This window comes from Meriones unguiculatus (genome assembly GCF_030254825.1).
Source record: "Meriones unguiculatus strain TT.TT164.6M chromosome Y unlocalized genomic scaffold, Bangor_MerUng_6.1 ChrY_unordered_Scaffold_35, whole genome shotgun sequence".
NCBI lineage: Eukaryota > Metazoa > Chordata > Mammalia > Rodentia > Muridae > Meriones > Meriones unguiculatus.
In genome coordinates, this window is record NW_026843712.1 from 780,116 (window position 1) to 799,116 (window position 19,001).

The window sequence follows — 19,001 nt, forward strand, 5'->3', positions numbered from 1 at the left end:
GCTCATAGTTAGCAGTTATTATATTGAGACTTAGTGTAGCTTCTGGCATTCCTTAGGGACTGATCTTTACAACTCTGCATTCTGATTGGTTTTGGTTTTTCAGTAATGGTCTTTTTTTAATATTACAATTTTTTACTTTTTATATTAATTACAGTTTTTCACTTTGTATTCCAGCTGTAGCCCTTCTCGTCATTCCCTTCCAACCTCACCCTTCCTCCCTCATCTTCTCCCATGCCCTTCTTCAAGTCCGCTGATTGGGGAGGTCCTCCTCCCCTACTATCTGACTCTAATTAATTAATTAATTAATTTCAGTTTATTCAATTTGTATCCAAGCTGTAGCCCCTTCCTCTACCAATCCCATCATTTCCCCCAGGCAATGGATACAAGGGATTCTCCTCTCCTTCCATCTGACCCTAGCCTATCATGTCTCAACAGGAGTGGCTGAATTGTCTTTCTCTGTGGCCTGTCAAGGCTGCTGCCCCTTCACGGGGACGTGATCAAAGAGCCAGCCACTGAGTTCATGAAAGAGACAGTCTCTGTTCCACCTACTATCGCAACTTTGAATGACTTTGAGACTGACCTGCCATGGGCTTACCTGTGCAGGGGTTCTAGGTTATCTCTAGCATGGTCCTTGTTTGGAATATCAGTAAAGACCCCTGTGCCCAGATATTTTGGTTCTGTTGCTCTCCTTTTGTACTTCCTCTCCAGGTCTTAGTATCTCCACCTTCTTTCATAAGATTCCCTGCACTCGGCCCAGAGTTTGGCAGTGAAGCCTCAGCATCTGCTTTGATACCTTGCTGGATGCTCTTTAACATTTCCAGTGATTTTTTTTTAAGTTTATTTACTTTATATTTCAATTGTAACCCCTTTTCTTATTCCCCTCCCCCCCCGTCTCATCCTCTCTCCCTTCCTATTCCCCTAATGTTCTTTGTTGGGGTTGAAAACTATACTTAACCTGCAAAGAAAAAAAAAATTTTTACAATTAGCTTATTTATTCAGCTATTATTTTATAGTATATACACACCACATACTTATTCTTTATTCATCATTTGTGAGACATTTGTGTGTTTATATATTCTAACAATTAATATGGTGAACCAAATATCTTCAGAGTAGGATGCCAAGTCTTTTGGACATATTCTAACAAATGGTGCAACAGGGTCATATATATTTACGACACTGTTTTCTAGAGAGGCTGAACCAAGTTGCAGTCCCACAAACAATGAATAAGTGGAATTTGTTTTGTATTTTCCAGCTATTTATGGTCTTGATACCATAAATATCGGAGTAAGGTCGATATATCCAGTGACACTCCATTGGTGAAAACTGGTTTATTTTTCTTTGTCAGCTGGATTCCATTTCAGATACATTGTTATTTAGAGGCAATATCCCACTTGACTTGAATTTGTGCAGGTCTTGTTCATGCTGCCACAGTCTGAATTCCTATGTTCATATTATGTCTGCAAGACATGTTTCATTGGAGTTTTCCATCACCTTTGGCATAAATAGAACCTAATCCTTGAGAGGAGATGTTTTATGAACCCTTCCTATTGAGGACCAAGGGCTCTGAAATTTATCACTTTTCCACATTGTCCAATTGTGGATCTCATTTTCAGTTCCCATCTACTGCAAGAAGCTTCTTTAGTTGGGGTTGAGGGAGGAACTGATCTGTGGTTATGGCAGTGTCACTAGATATATCATTTTCAGCAAGTGTATTTCAGCACTTGAGATTCTCTCTTCCATCTCTTGTATTCTATTGGTGATGCTTACCTGTGTTTTTCCTGATTTTTTCTTTAAGTTCTCCAGCTCCAGGGTTTCCTCTCTTTTCTTTATTGATACTAATTTTGTTTTCATGCTTTGCACCATTTCCTTCATCTGTTTGAATGTGGGTTCTTGTCTTTCTTTAATGGCTCTATTTTTTTTGTTCATTTCTTCTCTATATGTCACTAATTGTGCCTCTAATTGTGTGATTATATTTCTATGTATTTCTTTGAGATCTTTGTTCATTTCCTCTTTATTCGCCTCCACTTCTGTGGCTATTTCTCCAACAGATTTGTTCATTTCTTCTTTTCGGTCCTCTAATAAGTAGATAAGCATAGCTTTAAAGTTATTTTCCTTTGTTTCCGCTAAATTAAAATATCCATCGATTTTGGAGGTAGTTTGTGGAGTCATGATGTCTTGGCACCTTCGCTGTTTGTTGGAGACTGTGCTTCAGGCTGGAACTGTCTTTCTCTGGAGTCTGGAGTATTCTTCAGAAAGATGAGAGAGATCCACTGGTTTGAGAGTGTGAGTTATTGGTACTTCAGCTGTACCTGAGGGAGGAAAAGTCAGTAGCTCTGAATCACTGTTGTGGGGTAGACAACTTGTGTGTGTGCTTGGAAGTGTGTCTTGAAGGATAGAGTGCTAGAGAATGTAGGTGCTTGGGATATGGAGGAGTGGGCGGGCGCAGATTGCGGGCACAGTATGTCTGTGCCGATTTCCTGAATACCTCAGTGGTCAGCAGCCTGTGGCAAGCCCTGTAGGCTGACTCAGCTCTGTTGCTATTGCTGCAGGGCTGACTCTGTACTCTGTTGCGGGCTCTTTGGGCCTGGCTTATGCTCTGAGCTGTGGGCACAGCAGGCAGCGCTCTGCACTCTTGAGTAGGCAGCTGTTTAGAGGACCATGGATGGGAGACCCGTCGCGGGAAATATGGATTGGGGGGTTGAGTGTTCTGTGTCTCACATCTCAAGCAAGGAGTTAGTTCTGTACTTGGAGTAACCAGCACTGAATTCTTTGCAAGGAGCTTTGTGCATTGCAGGCCTCTTCTGCCTCCACTGCTGACAGTGCTGCCTCTGGTGCTGCCTCCGCCTTTTAAAGGAAAAGTGTCTGGGAATTGAGTCCCCAGGAGAATTCCAGGGAGATGCCAGGGGTTGTACCTGTATATTTTTGGTCTCAGTTCACGGTTTTTCCCCTTTCTCCCCGAAAGCCTCAGTGTCTTATTTTGGGTCTGCTGCCTCTCCGCTCACCAATTTTGGAGTTTCAGATATTCTGCCCTTCCGATACGGAGCATGCTGTTTGTCATCATCTTGGATTTCCGCCTTTAATTTTCTTATTTCGGGGACTGATTGCTGCTGCTGTTTCAACAGTGCTTATTTAATCTTGTTTTAGGTCATATATCAAGAACTTCATCCACTTTTTTTGTGTTTTCTGCAGTACTGATTTATATATTATGTTCTTAATACTTACGAATTTTGTCAGTTTATCTAGTAATGAATTTTTCCTCTCTAATTTTATTAACTTGGGTCTTTGTTCGTTTTTGGTTTTCTCTGTGTTTTGTTTAATTTGCTAAGTGTGTCAATCTTGTTTTTTGTTTTGTTTTTTTCCTCAAAGAATTCTTTTCGGTGCTTTTTTGTCTGTATTTCGTTGATATCTGCACTGACTTTATTTCTTGATATAAAATCTTTTGGAGTGTTGTTTCTTTATTTTGTTTTAGAGCTTTTAGTTGTGTCGTTAAATTACTAATATGAATCTTTGTAGCTTTTGATGTAGACAAGAAGTTCTATGAACTTCATAAAATTGCCTTCATTGTGTCCCATAGATGTCAATTTCTTTTTAATATCTGTTAGGTGTCCTTTCTGTTTCAACATGTACTTAATTTTGAAGAATGGTTATGGTCAACTGAAGAATTTGTTCTGTGTGTGCTTGGAATGTTACAGATTTCTGCTGGTATATTTAATTTTTAATGTTATCAACTCAACGTAGTTTTTAGCTGAATTATCTGTCACTGAGAGCATAGAATATTTCAGTTCACCACCATCACTTTATCACTTATGATTAGTATAAAAGTTTACTTTTTCAGACATGAAAATATCAGTGTTTGATTTTTGTTCCCATTTGTTTGGAATATCCTTTTACATACTTTTATACTACAGTGATATCTTTCTTGATGAGATGTATTTCTTGGATAATGCAAAAAATATATGATACCTGTTAGTATGTGTTTGTATTAAAGACTTGAGACTATCAATGTTAATAAGCGTGCTCTTGATGCCTGTGACTTTATTGTAATGCAGTGGGATGCTGCTATTTTTTTGTTCATACTTAATTTCTTCAGACTGAAATTTTTCTTCCAATGCCTTTTGCCTTTTGCTTAAAATTTGCATTTACGGTGGAATGGTTTTCTTTCTGTTGATTGTGGAAAAGGTCTCCATTTTGCCTTTTCTTCAAGACCTAGAATTCTCTTCTTCTGTGTCATTATAATCTGTCATTGAGGCTTATGTCAGAGATGTATTTTTTTATTTTCTTTTTTTTTACATCAAATTTTCTCATGTTTCATTTTAAAATACCTTTACTTGTATTTAGTGGTTCTGTTTTTTTCTTAAAGTACATGTTATATTTTTAATTGCTTTCTTCAGTCATTGATCTTTCTGTTTTCATTATCTTTTAGTTGTTTTTTTTTTTCCAGATTGTCTTTAAAAGACTTGAAAGAGTTCATAATTACTGTTTTGAATTCTTTGTTCTGTGCTTCACCTAAATTGCTCTTTTTCAAGGCTTGTTACAATTAGGATTTCTGTATTCTTGGAGAGGCATATTGTCTTGGCTGTTTTGTTTGTGCTCTTCATTGGAATCTGGGCATCTGAAGGTAAGATGTTTAAGTGTTTCTTGATAGTTGTGTCTTTAAATTACCAGTATATTGTCATTTTCGTCATGTGTAAATTTTTTGGTTGCTGTTGTCTACTCTGGATCCTCAGCAAATGTGGTGGCTGTGCATTCCCTAATAGTGGGAGTCTCTGAGGGCAGATGGTGTCACAGAGGAATGGAAATGGGCTAGAAATAGTGAAAAAGGATAGATGAATACTTGGGTTTGATTTGTTCCAAGTAGGTGGCTTCCTGAGAGATTGAGGTCTGCTGATAGCTTTTTCCGGTAGAAATATATCTTAAATGTGGGATAGGAAGGATAATTAAAGTTGCCTTTTTGTATCCCAGCCTAGTATGGTCACTGTATTCCTCTAGTAGAGGGATTGGCAAATATGGAGATGTTACTAATGAGGTTTGGCTGGAATAAAAGCCTGAAAGAGATGTTAGGAAGAAACATGGTCTGCATCAAATGGCAGAGTTGCTAGTGTGTGGAGGTGGTACAGGAGGTGTTTCTACAGGGAGACTGCAGCAGAACTAAGGTAATTCCAGGAAAACCAAAATTGAAGACATGAAGAAATAGTAATGTAGCTAATGGAAGTCCATTACAAAATGTTTCTGTATGTCAGCAGGTAAGAGAGGAAGTGAGTTAGACTACAACTTCTTTCTTATTTTTTAAATGTAGGCACTTAGAGCTATAAATTTCCCTTATTGAACTGTTTTCAATGTAAACTATTGACTTTGTTGTGTGTTGTTTTCATTTAGGTCATTTCTTTTTTGACCCATTTATCATTGAATTGCTTAGTCTTTCTGAGTTTGTGTATTCACTGGTGATTTGTTTGCTGTTGATTTTTAATTTTATTGTATTATAGTCAAATAGGATACAAGAACTGATTTCAGTCTTTTTAGATTTGTAGATTCTTTTCCCACAGGATGTAGTTTTTGAGAAGTGCATGTGTGTACTGCTGAATAATAGATTGTGTTTTCTGTAATTTGGATGGAATATTCTATAGATAGATAAGTTAATTTGATCTGTGATGTCAGTTAACTTTTGTGATTCTCTGTTTATTTCTTGTTCAAATAACATGTCTTTTGAAGAAATGAGGCATTGAAAATCACTTATTATTAATAGGTTGATTAAATTAGTCTATGTCTTTAAATCCACTGGACTATTCTTCTTAAAATTGGTGCATCAGAGCTTGTTGCACACACAGTTATTAAGACAGTAATGTTTTGGTTCCATTGATTAGAATGAAGTATTCCTCCTTACCTTTTCTGATTACTTGTTTGTTTGTTTGTTTTTAATTTATTTCATCAGATATTAGGATAGAGATGCCTTTTTGCTCCCTGGTTCTACTTAATTAGAAAATTTTTTTCATCCTTTTGTTTTAATCCTGTGTCTATGTTTAAAACTTTCATTCATTTCTTGTAGACAGCAGATAAATAGATTTTGGTTTTAGACCAATTCAGGACATTTCTGTCTTTGATTGGATAATGGTGGCTATTGATATTTAACATTAATGTATGTGTTTTGATTTCAGTCTTCGGCTGTTGAATTTTGGCACTGTTTGTGTTCCCAATGATCATTATAGTTTTGTATTGTTTTTCCATAGTCTTCTTTGGTATGCTCATTCCTTATCCTTCCTTTCTGAATTCCTTTGTTCCTTTCTGCCTTCCTTCCTTTTTTTTTTCTTTTTTCCTTTCTTCCTTTCTTTCCTCCTTTTTTCCTTCCTTCTTGCTTCCTTTTTTTGTTTTTGGTTTTTTGAGATAGGGTTTTCCTGTGTAGCCTTTGCTATCTTGGGCTTACTTTGTAGACATAACTGTCCCCAAACTCATAGAGAGCCACCCATCTCTACTTCCTCAAGGGCTGGGATTACAGGCGTGCACCACTGTCCCCAATTCCTTGATTTTTCTTGAAGTTGGTTTGTTGAACATAATTTTTTTCAGGCTGTTGGTATCTGGAAAATTTGCTTTCACCTTTAATTAAGGCAGACAGTATCACTGAGTATATTGATCTAGGCTTGCTATCATAGACTTTTATTATCACTTGGCATGCATTGCCTCATCCTCTCTAGCTTTTAAATTTCAACTGAGATTCTAGCTGTTATTCTCATGGATGTGATTTATATTGCAGCTTTCAATACAACTTTATTTTTTTATGAATTCAGTGTTTCAATTATTATATAGTGTGAGACTTTCCTTTGCTAGTATTGTATATTTGATGTTGTTTGTTTCTTATATGTATACAGGCATGTCTTTCCTTAGTTTGTGGAAGTTTTTGTGGGGGTTTGTTTTATGTTTGTTTGTTGTTGTTTATACATATATATAATCTTGTTGAAAATCTGGCCTATGTCAAGTTACATCAGGACTAAGCATATCCTCTTTCACTAAGGCCAGGCCAGGCAATCTAGCTAGGGAGCAGTAGGAGGCAAGAGTACATGTCAGAGACAGTCCAACTCCACTTGCTAGGAGACCCACGTTAAGACCAAGATAGCCATTAGTTACATATGGGTAGGGGCTTAGGTCTAATGCATTTATATTTAAGTACTGCTAAAATCAGTATTTGAATTACACACTAAGCTTATTTCTACACTGCACCATTTTTAGATTCACAGAAGTAAAATACAGGTTCTCATCTATATGTTGACTGGTATCTTTTGGGATATTTTTAATTTTTTGATTTTGTTATTCATTTTGTGATATTGTAAATAACTTTTATTTGTATATATTTGATAGCTAATGATGTTTTCTGTTTTTGGCTCTAGTAATTTATATTTTATTTGATAATTTTAAGTTGATTTATTTTTCTTTTTATTACTGATTTCTAAGAAGGTGCAGTTGCTGTTTTTATATTAAAAAGAACAAATTCCTTTTATAGCATTAGTTTGTGTAATAGTGGATGAAGAAATAATGATTAAGGTTATGATTTGAAGTTTGTGGCTAAAAAACTTTTGATGTAACATTTTGATTTTATATAGCTCACTTTAGTAATTTATTATATTTTTACTTTTAAGATATAGAATATCAAATGTACCAGGACTGGAAAGCTAGCTTAGCAGTTAAGAGAGCTTGTTGCTTTTGCAGAGGACCTGGGTTCAGTTCTGAGCCACCTATGTGATGCTCAAAGGCAAATGAGAGATGATGTCCCTGCTGGACTCCAGAGCACCAAGCACAAATATGGTACACATTAATATGTGCAGGCAAACACAGACATAAGAAAATCTGAAAAATATATACGCCCAACATAAATATCAAAAATATATGAATTACATTTTTGTGGCTTTTGTTTTACAGATAGCACAACTATAGAAAAATTAAGAGCTGCATGTTCAGACCACTTAAATCATGGAGAAAGCCAACTTAATGAATCTCTTGACTCACTTTTTTTTGGTTCTTCTGCTTCCCAAGTACTATATTTAACAGAGGTTTGTTTTCTTTCCATAAAAAATATTTTATAGTATATTGTAAAATTAAAATGATGTCTAAAAATGTGAAGTGAAATTTTTAATTAAGAACAGTGTTACTGTATTTAAATGTGTGTGTGTGTGTGTGTGTGTGTGTGTGTACTTTGGCTTATAGTACTCTCCTCCTTTTCTATTTCCCCTGTAGGTAGTTTACATCTTATTAATGCCTGCTGGTGGACCTTTAGCTGATATTTCCTCTGACTTTCAGTATCATTTCCTAAAAAGTGGTGGTTTACGCCTCGTTCTGAGTATGTTGGTAAAAAATAACTTCCTACCAAATACAGATGTTGAAACTCGTAGAGATGCTTACTTCAGTGCTCTTAAAATAGCCAAACTCTTGCTAACTGCCATTGGCTATGGCCATGTCCAGGCTGTAGCAGAAGCATGTCAGCCTGTTCCCGATGGTACAGATCCTAAAACACCGGTAATAAATTTTATGCGATATTTTTAATTTAATTTTATCCTTATGTTTTAAAGATAAATTAAGTTGACTATATGTTAAAAATTTTCATCTGATTAATTCTTTATATTAAAAGTTCAAATTTAATATGACTATACTAACGTGTCGTATTGTCTTGTATCTGTGCTTTTAAATTTTTAATTATTTAAAGTTTCAAGTAATCCTAAAACTCTTACTAAATCATACCTAAACTATATATAAATGTCAGTAAAGTTTAAATATATACTTTTCTTTTCAACAGTTCTTGATTTTGCTGTGACCTCTGATATTGATCATCAATAGTAGTTAGTTCAGAATTGTAGTTTTAAAACCTTGCGGGAGAAAGTTAGCTGAAATATAGAAACTTAATTTCATCTAAAGTTGGAATCCATGGAGGTCATTGTTAAAATGATAGGCAACTAAGAAAGGAAATTTACAAAATTAATAGATTTAGGTACTTTTATTTAAATTGTCATAAATTTTACAGAAATAAAATTTGTAAAGTGGTGATTTGAGAAACAGTAGATTTGGGGGATTTTATGTACAAAATTTGAAATCCACTATGGTTTGATTGTTTGTTTGTTTGTTTGTTTGTTTGTTTTTCAGATTAACCAGGTCACTCATGATCAAGCCGTGGTGCTACAAAATGCCCTTCAGAGCATTCCTAATCCTACATCTGAGTGCATGCTTAGAAATGTATCAGTTCGTCTTGCTCAACAAATATCTGGTTTGGTTAGTATCAGACTTTGAAACTGCTAGGATTCTGGAGGGCCTTGTACTCAAAAACAAAACTGACTACTTACGACAAAGGATAATTTTCATTCTTCCTGACTTTCTCTCTTTCTCTCTCTCTTTCTTTCTCTCTTTCTTTCTCTCTCTCTCTCTTTCTTTCTTTTTTTCTTTCTTTCTTTCTTTCTTTCTTTCTTTCTTTCTTTCTTTCTTTCTTAATTTAGTGGTTATGGTTAACATTGGGTTACCCATTTTATTGCAGGCCTCAAAATATATACCTGATATTTGTGTTATTAGAGCTATGCAAAAAATTGTCTGGGCGTCAGGATGTGGATCATTAGAGCTAGTATTTAGTCCAAATGAAGAGATCATAAGAACTTATGAGATGGTAAGAATTATGGAAATATTATTTTTTAAGAAATGCTTCATAATTTTACTTCATGTTAAATCTAGTATGTGTATCACATTTGAAGATGAAATTGACTAATTCATATATAAATGAAAATATTTCCTTGAATTGCTTATGCAGTGTGATTGTTTTTATTGTTTAGTTGGTTTTTTGTTTTCTTTATCATAATAGGGTTTCTAATAATTTATTCATGGCTATAATTTTATAGACTACCGGAAATAGAAGTCATCCAGCAGTTCAGGATGAACAAGTTTGCTGTGAAGCCCTGGAAGTGATGACCTTATGTTTTGCTTTAATTCCAACAGCTTTGAGTTCACTTAGTAAGGAAAAGACCTGGCAATCATTTGTCATTGACTTACTATTATACTGTCCTAGCAAGTAAGTGGGTTCCCCTCCCCAGTTCGGTTCTTTTTTTATTGATTGATTATTTGAGAATTTCACATAATGTATCCTCATCACCCTTACTTTCCACTCGTGGCTCAACAAAAACAAACATACATACAAAAAAAAGTTCAATTTATATTGTTCATATATGTACAGGCACATGCTCAGTCCCCAATGACCAGTCCCTAAAAGGAAAGTGAGTCCTTCCTCAAGAACTTGTCACCACTCTCACCACTAACTACTGTGGATAACTGCATCAAGTTAGTGTTTTTAAATTTAAATTGGAGAAAGAGTGATACTGTTTTAAATACATTTTGAAGACGTATTCAAAAAGTCACAAGTGGTTTTCCTTTTTTGTAGTTTTTGAGGTTATATTAATTACATCATTTCTTTGATCCGTTTCTTCCAAATCCTCTTATATACCCTTTCTTTTCGTTTGTTGTCTTGCATCCGAAGTAGCTAGAATGTAGGCATATGCTACCAGGCCAACCTTGTGAAAATATTTCCAGAAAAGAATAAAACCTTACATTCCCTTACTTTTCAGGACACCTTTACTTAATTACTTTTTAAAACACGATGACCAAAGCAATTTATGATAAAAAATTAATTTAATTGTAGTTCTGGATTATAAAGTAATTTCTGCAGGCTGGAGAGATACCTTAGTAAAGAACACTAGTCCCAGCACTCACATGGAGCCTCTCAGCCATGTATAACTCTTTCTTTTCCCCCCAGGAGAACCAAAACCCTCTCTTAGCCTCTGTGCTACTGTGTACACATGGTGCATAGACAGACAGAAAGTTATGTAGAACTAAATATTAAGTCATGGTAAGAAAGGGTGGAGTAAGTCCTGCCAGAGGAAGAAGCTGAGGGTTTACATTCTCAATCAAAAGCAGGAAGCACAAAATGGAGCAAGGCTATATACAATCTTAAAACCAATTCCACGTGACATATTACCTCCAGCAAGAGTGTAGCTGCTTAAATTTCCCCAAACAACACTGCCAAGTGCAGGCACAATGTTCAGTATCCAAGCTTAAGAAAGACACTTTTCATTCAAATGACAAATGACACTTTTCATTCAATACTGAAAGAAATAACTCAGTCAGTGCAAATGAGAAAAAGACAATCAATATTGGACTTTCCTAGAAAACCTATGTATACACACATACACACTTAGGCATATTCATTTACAATTCAGATTACTTAGATGCTGTTTTTTTGTTTTGTTTTGTTTTTTAACTAAATATCTTGGTGTAATCCTAGCTAGCCTGCACTTGCTCTGTAGGTTAAGATGGCCTGGAGTTTAAAGAGATACATTTTTTCCTCTGTGTTTTCTTTCTCAGTTTACCAGTTTCTGGGATTAACGATGTTTACCTCACCAGGCAGTAGTGGTGTACACCTTTAATTCCAGAATTTGGGGAGGCAGAGGAAGGTAGATTAGTCAAGTGTTGAAATCACTATATAGACAAATGGTATTGTTTCTTTCACTTCTCAACAACTTGGATTGCCACCATGTACTACCATAATAGCCAATGGGTCATAAATTTAAGATCTGGGTTTGTTTATTTATATTTGTTTATATATATTGTATGCCATCCAAGCATTTAGAGGTTAGAGGACAGAGACCAATTGGTTTTTCCATGTGGTTTCTATGACTCAGATCCTGGTCATCAAGTTTGGCAGCCAACACATTTAATCACTTAGCTATCTTGGTTAGTTTTGTTTTTTGTAGTCCTAAATTTATCTGATAATATGAAATTTTTTAATTTATCCAGAAAACAAGTTTTAAAGCTATTCAAAAATTATGACTATGGTTAGCAGAGTTTTTCTTTTCTAAAATAAAATGCAAAGTCAAGTAACTTTGACATTTTAAATACTTCATAGAATTTTATAAAGTATCTACCTTAAAATAAAAAAAAGATTAAAAAGAATAGAAATAAAGTGTCTATTTATAATATAATTTATCAGTTCTATTAATGATTTTCTTGTCCCCTCAAAATGTGTACTATATAAAGAAAAAGAAAATAATGTGTTTGCAAATTGTAATGTAGAACAGATAGGGTAAACCAAAAGGGAGATTAGACATAGAATATATAAAATCTTTTTCCATAAGTCACAAATTTGAGAAAATGTAACAACTTCCAAGGTGTCTGCCACATAGCATATAGGGACGTTTTGGTAATAACTTGTTGTGTGAAATTGCATGTACTCCCTTGCTATGAGCTCTTGCCAACAAAAAATATTTCCAGTCTTTAATTTATTCTGGTGATGTAATGAATTGAGTAGCATATTATGCAAAAGAGGAGAGGTAGTTGAATAGTCTGCTGTTACAACTACTTAGAAGCTAACACAATAGGACTTTGTGAACCAAGGGATTCAAGTATATCATGGTCATATATATCTGAACTCTAAACAGACTTGTTTCTTATTGGCTACTGTATTAAATGAGAATCATGGCATATTTTGTGAGCAAAACAAACTGGATTTATGTCACTAGCAGTCTCTTTCCTACTCCCCAGACAGGGTTTCTCTCTGTAGCCTTGGCTATCCTGGTTTCACTTTATAGACCAGACCGTCCTTGAACTCACTGAGATATGTCTATCTCAGACTCCCAGATTGCTGGAATTATAGGTGTGTGCCACAGTGCCCAGCTTAATAGCAGACCTTGTAAATCAGAGTAGTTTTGATTTCCATTTGTCTAATGGCTATGGATGTTGAACATTTCTATGATTCTTTACCATTTAAGTTTCATCTGTGAAGAATTCTGTTGGGTTTTGATACATAGTTTTTTTGAGTCTAGGTATTGATACTCTATCAGATGTGGAATTGTTAAGAACCTTTTTCCTTTTTTCCAAATGATGGTGTCTTTTGCTCATTAGGACTTTAATAGTTGTTGATCTTAGTGTTTGCGCTAATGGTGTTCTGTTCAGAAAGTCGTCTCCTGTGCCAGTGACTTCAAGACACTTTTCCACTTTGTCTTTTAAAAACTACTGTCTCAGTTTTTATGTTGGTGTTTGGTGATTAATCAGCTTAGAGTTGAGATCTGTGCAGGGTGATAAGTATGGATGTATTTGCATTCTTCTAATGTAGGCATACAGTTAAACCAGCACTATTTATTGAAAATACTAGTTTTTTGAAATTTTTTTCCCCCAATGTATGTTTCTGGCTTCTTTATCAAAATTTAAGTGTCTGTTGCTGTGTGCGTTGATATCTGATTATTCAGTTCAATTCCATTAATCAACATCAATTTTATTCCAATGCCATGATGTTTTTATTACTGTAGCTTTCTAATACAACTTGAAATCAGGAGTGTTGAGATTTCCAGCAATTATTTTTCAGGATTGTTTTAGTTACTGAGTTTCATGTGTTTCTTTTGTTTCTAGTAGAAGCTGTGTGAGAATTGTCATTTCAAGATATCTGATTTGTGTTGGAATTTCGATGGGGATTGCAATGAATCTACAGATTTCAATATTATATTAATTCTACTGTGTATTAAACCTGGGAAATCTTTTTTTAATATGCTTTTTAGTTTCTTCTTCAAAGACTTGAAGTTTTTATTTTATACATTTTTTCATTTGTTTGGTTAGAGTGACTCCAAAGTATTTTATATTTTTGAGTTGTTAGGCAAGGTGTTGTTTTCCTGATTTCTTTCTCAGACTTTTTGTTATTTGTATAAAGGAGGATCACTGATTTTAGTGAGTTAATTTTGTATCCAGATTCTTTTTTTTTATTCCAATTTATACACTTTGTGTCCCACCTGTTGACCATTCTCTCGTCTACTCCCAGTCCTACCCTCCCTCATTCTTCTCCACCATGCCTTTTTCCTAATCTACTGTTAGGGACCTTTTTCTTGCTTAGCTTGTTCACATGTACAGATTTTAGTATGTTTATCGTATATTATTTGTCTAATATCTAGTTTTAAGTGAGTATGTACCATGTATGTCTTTCTGCTTCTGGTACCTCACTTTGGATGATCCTTTCAAGTTTCTACCATTTGCCTGCAAATTTCATGATTTCTGAAAAAGAACCAGATTTATTTTCTCAGTGGTTGTACAAGGTTACATTTGCACTAGAAATGGAGAAGGGTTCCCCTTTCTCCACATCCTGTCCAGAATGTATTGTCACTTGAGTTTTTAATCCTAGCCATTTTGATGGGTGTGAAATGGTATCTCAGAGTGGTTTTGATTTGTGTTTCTTTGATGACTAAGGATGCTGAACATTTCTTTTTTCGTAATTTTTATTTTTTATATTAATTACTGTTTATTCACTTTGTATCACAGCTGTAGCACTCTCCTTCATCCCCTCCCAGTTACATCCTCCCTCCCTCTTCTTCTCCTATGCCCCTCCCCCAGTCCAATGATAGGGGAGGTTCTTCTCCCCTTCCATCTGACCCTAGTCTATCTGGTCTCATCAGGACTGGCTTCTTTGTCTTCCTCTGTAGACTGGTAAGGCTGTTTCCCCCTGACCCTCTAAGGTGGAGGTGATCAAAGAGTTAGACACTGAGTTCATGTCATAATCGGTCCCTGTTACTATTATTGGGGAACCCTATTGGACAGTGAGCAGCCATGGGCTACTTATGTGCAGAGTTCTAAGTCATCTCCATGCATGGTTCTTCTTTGGATTATCAGTCTCAGAAAAGTCCCTTGTGCCCATATATTTTGGTTCTGTTGCTCTCCTTGAGAGCTCCTGTTGCCTCCAGGTCTTTCTGTCTCCCCTTCTTTCATAAGATTCTCTGCACTCTTCCCAAAGCTTGGCTATGAGTCTCAGCATATGTTTTGATACACTCCTGGGTAGAGTCTTTCAGAGGCCCTCTGTGATAGGCTCCTGTCCTGATCCCTGTTTTCTCCCTCTTCCAATATCTGTCTTGTTTGCCTTTTTTAATGAAGATTGACCATCTCACCCAGAGTTGTCCTTCTTGATTAGCTTCTTTAGGTGTACAGATTTTAGTATGATTATTCTATATTCTATGTCGAATATCCACATAGACATCAGTATATAATTTGTCTTTCTGCTTCTGAGCTAACTCACTTAGGATGATCTTTTGTAGATCCCACCATTTGCCTGCACATTTCCTGATTCCTTTGTTTTTAATTGCTGAGTGGTATTCCATTGTGTAAATATACCACAATTTCTGTATCCATTCCTCCATTGAGGGTCATATGGGTTGTTTCCACATTCTGGCTATAACAAAGCTGCTACAAACATGGTTGAGCAAATGTCCTTGTTGTATACTTGAGCATATTTTGGATATATGGCTAGGAGTGGTATAGCTGGACCTTGAGGAAACACTATTCCTGTTTGTCTGAGAAAGCACCAAATTAATTTCCAAAGAGGTTGTACAAGTTTACATCCCCACTAGCAATGGAGAAGAGTTCCCCTTTCTCCTGAAGAATGGATCCTGCTGAAGAATTGATCCAGCATCTCTGGCATCCAGTTCTTTTTTGTTTTGCAAACACATAATTTCTCACAAGCATAGAGTTTTAAAATTTCAAATGTATGAGAAGTGCAGGTTGAAACTAAACTGTAAGCTGATTTTATCTACGCCAATTAAAAGAATGATATAAAAATTTTGAGGATATTATAGCCAAGGATTTATTGGGCAAGGATTTTTGGAGTTCTGGCTGGCGGTATTTTTTATGTTTCAGTCAGTTTCATAGTTTCCATGTAAAGGGATCAGCAACATAAACTACCATTATCCTTGAATCATTATCATGTTGAAATCAAAACAAGGATGGACAGATCAAAATATCTTTTGGGCTCTTGGGTACCTATTGTATTAGGCCAAGCTGCTACCTATCTTCTGAGAGAAGGCCTCCCATTAGAGAGACAGGCTGGTTGCCTTGTGCAATAGAAAAGGCATGCTTTAAGTAAACTTTATATAAAAGTCCATTTTAATTTAGAATTTAAGCATACCCTAGGCATCTTGTACTTGTTTAGAGGTTTAGGCGTATGTTGTATATGTTCTGGCTATTTGTCCTAGTTGTTTTTTTTTGTTGTTGTTGTTGTTGTTTGGTTTTTGTTTTTAATAAACAGAATGGCCATTTATGCCTTCATGGCCAAACTTTATATAAACTTATGTTAGCCTTTAAGTGTTATACCCAGTTCGCGAGCCCCCAAAAGATCTCCAGGAATCGACTCTGTTGCAAAACACATGAGGGTCTTTTTATTGAAAATTACAAGCTGCAGCTCGGGCCTACACAGCCCAGGTTAGTGGGGTGATTAATAGATTCTGGTCCATCCCAGCATGCCCAAGGCAGTGGCGATTCCTCTCTGGCAAGCATCTCTTGGTCAAGGTGTTACATTTTGAATTCATTGGCTATAAGAAGGTTCCCAGACTATTAATGACCAGGTGTCCCTCCCTAGGGGGAGGGTCCAGTTTCCTAGCAACTGTATCTCTAGTGGGTGGGGAAAGAACACAGAGAAGGTAGCTCTTCCCTCAGGGAACTTACTGCTATACCATACCTACTCTACAGTCTTACCAATCACTGCTTATCCTTTGGTCTCTCATTAGCATACCCTAAGCATCTTGTACCTGGGTTTTACATTGGTTGTGGCTATTTTTTGACTTGTCCCTTTTTTATACAATATAGACAGTTATGCCTTTTTAGCCAAACTTTAAACTCCCTCTTACCGTTAGCTTTTAAGTATACCCTAGGCATCTTGTACCTGGGCTTTACATTGATGGTGGCTATTTTTTGGCTTGCCCTTTTTTTTTATACAGGATGGGCAGTTATGCCTTTATAGCTGAACTTCATATTAACTCTGTTACCTTTAGCACTTAAGTATATCCTAAGCATCTTGTACCTGGATTTTTACATTGGCTTTGGCTATCTTTGGCTTCCCCCTTTTTTGATATGGGATGGACAGTTTTGTTTTTAAACTTATGAATATTATTTTAAGTTTTTAGGACTAAACTAGGTTGTCATGTACTTTGCCATCTGTAAGCCTCTTGTGTCTTTTTTACATAAGCATGACCAACATTTTTCCCCGTGAAAATGTCTCACGTTCAAAAGGATAAGACAGTTTCCAGAGCAGTGTGTGACACTGTCTCTCTTTACATAACCTAAAATATATGAGAATCCAACCTTTAGAGCAGTAAGGACATAACATCTATTATTAAGAAAAAAGAATTTATATGGTAACCCTAAGGAAAATTTTGTCATTTTGAATCTTAGACTACCTCTGCAGGTGGGTAAACAGCAAGAGTTGCCATCCTAGCTTTTATTATGTAAATTAGCTTAATCCTGAACTCAAAGGTCTGCCTGTTCCCTTTTACTTTGTGTTGGAAAGAAAGGCATGTGCCTTCACCAACTTGTTCAAATTTTTTTTAATCAATATCATTGTAACTCAAAGCCTTTAAATGAAAATAGAGCAAAGAGACAAGAAAATTTTAAGTTTTGACTCAATTGTTCCAATTTACCCTGTAACAAAGTCCAGTTGGTTATTTTTAGTTGATGTTTCAGTGAATTGTCAACTGACAAGTATCTTGCAGCCAGAGAGCTTTGAATTTTAGCTGTTATTAATCTAATTATTAGGCAGAGTGCCATTTCTATTGTCTATAACTTATTATTCCAATCCTTGTTTGTTTGTTTGTTTTTTCCCCATTTTCTCCTTGAACTTTCTTGAAGAAGCTATGGAGAAGAACCATCACCATTAAACATATTGCAACCAGATCCATGACTATGACAGCCAAAATTAAGCCAAAAGGGATTAAAACACCCTCTGCCATGGCAATTTTTTTATTTTAGATGCAGTTTAGGCCAGACTCTGTCTAGAGGTTTGTCTGCCTCCAGTTCTTTTTTCCTGCAGTGGCTGCTGAGCTGAGCCAGCCACAGTATAAAGAAGCCTTGCTTGTTTACCCCTTAGTTAAGACTTTAGTGGCAGCCAGTTTTGTTATGTTAAGTCTCAGGTCTGCCCACAGGAGGCTGTCTTTTACTTCTGAGCCTGTTTAAGAGTCTCTCTTAAAGAGAAAGTAATTGACCTGGGAGTTTTTAGGGTTTAAGTTTGGGTTGTATCACTGGGAGCTAATTCCCCCACCAAGTTATGATAAAGTGTGATTTAAACGGTGTGGATACTTGGATTAGTTGGGTGCCATTTGTTGCATGAATTGATTAATATTTACTATTGATATATCTTTTAGTAACTGCTGTTAATTGTAAACCAGCAGTATACCCAAATCACCACACAGAGACTAGAATTTATTTAATTAACCTTTTTACACAATGCTGGACAATAATTACTCCATCCTCAACCTCCAAGCCAACGTAGTTTCCTAACATTCAGATTTTACCCACTATCCTTGCTTTTAGTGCAATCTTAGTTCTGGTTCATTTGCCTATTCATTTCAAGACCTCTCCTCCATGTCTGCTCTTCCAGGTCTCTCTGGCCTTTCCTCCCCTGCTGCCCACCCCTTCCTGTTCTCTGACTCCTACCTCTCTTCCTGCTTTCTTTCCATTGCTCAACATTGTGGCTGATTGCTTTATTTTGGCATGCTTATGCAAAGTTCAGACAGGTGATGCTTAGAATAAGTATTACAATGCAATGTCCTGATTGAAACCAGAGAGTGGGGGAGAGAAAGCAGTATATGAATGAACAAGGGTAAGGTGTATATGTTCCAAAAGAACATTATACCAACAGGTTTTTATAAATTGTTTGCTGCAAAGTTTCTTTGGAGCAATTCTGTGAAAGTTACAGAAAAAGAATGTATTAGTATTCCGTATACAATATCTTTTCTAGTATCTAGAGTAACATTTTTGTCTTATTAATGAAACAAGTATTCTAATATTTTATTCTTTTGTGCTTCTCTTTAAAATAGTCCAACACCATCCTTGACCAATAATGTATTTTAAAAGATTTACTAAATCATGTATTAGAACTATCACAATATTGTTCAGTTGTGCTGTTTTAATCTCTCATGTAAAAATTGGATATTCAACCTTTTGAAAATATTCTAAGTTCATCATTT

General features: G+C 35.7%; 1 protein-coding gene across 2 annotated transcripts in view; it reads left to right on the plus strand.

Moving 5' to 3' along the window:
- Positions 1-19,001, plus strand: part of LOC110542881 (probable ubiquitin carboxyl-terminal hydrolase FAF-X) — a 126,152-nt gene that overhangs the window by 64,492 nt on the left and 42,659 nt on the right. For both annotated transcript variants that reach the window (XM_060376846.1, XM_060376845.1), the window contains 5 exons: positions 7,909-8,039; positions 8,224-8,502; positions 9,124-9,249; positions 9,509-9,634; positions 9,864-10,033. In XM_060376846.1, coding sequence (XP_060232829.1) covers positions 7,909-8,039; positions 8,224-8,502; positions 9,124-9,249; positions 9,509-9,634; positions 9,864-10,033 — 832 coding nt within the window. The remainder of the gene's footprint in view (positions 1-7,908; positions 8,040-8,223; positions 8,503-9,123; positions 9,250-9,508; positions 9,635-9,863; positions 10,034-19,001) is intronic.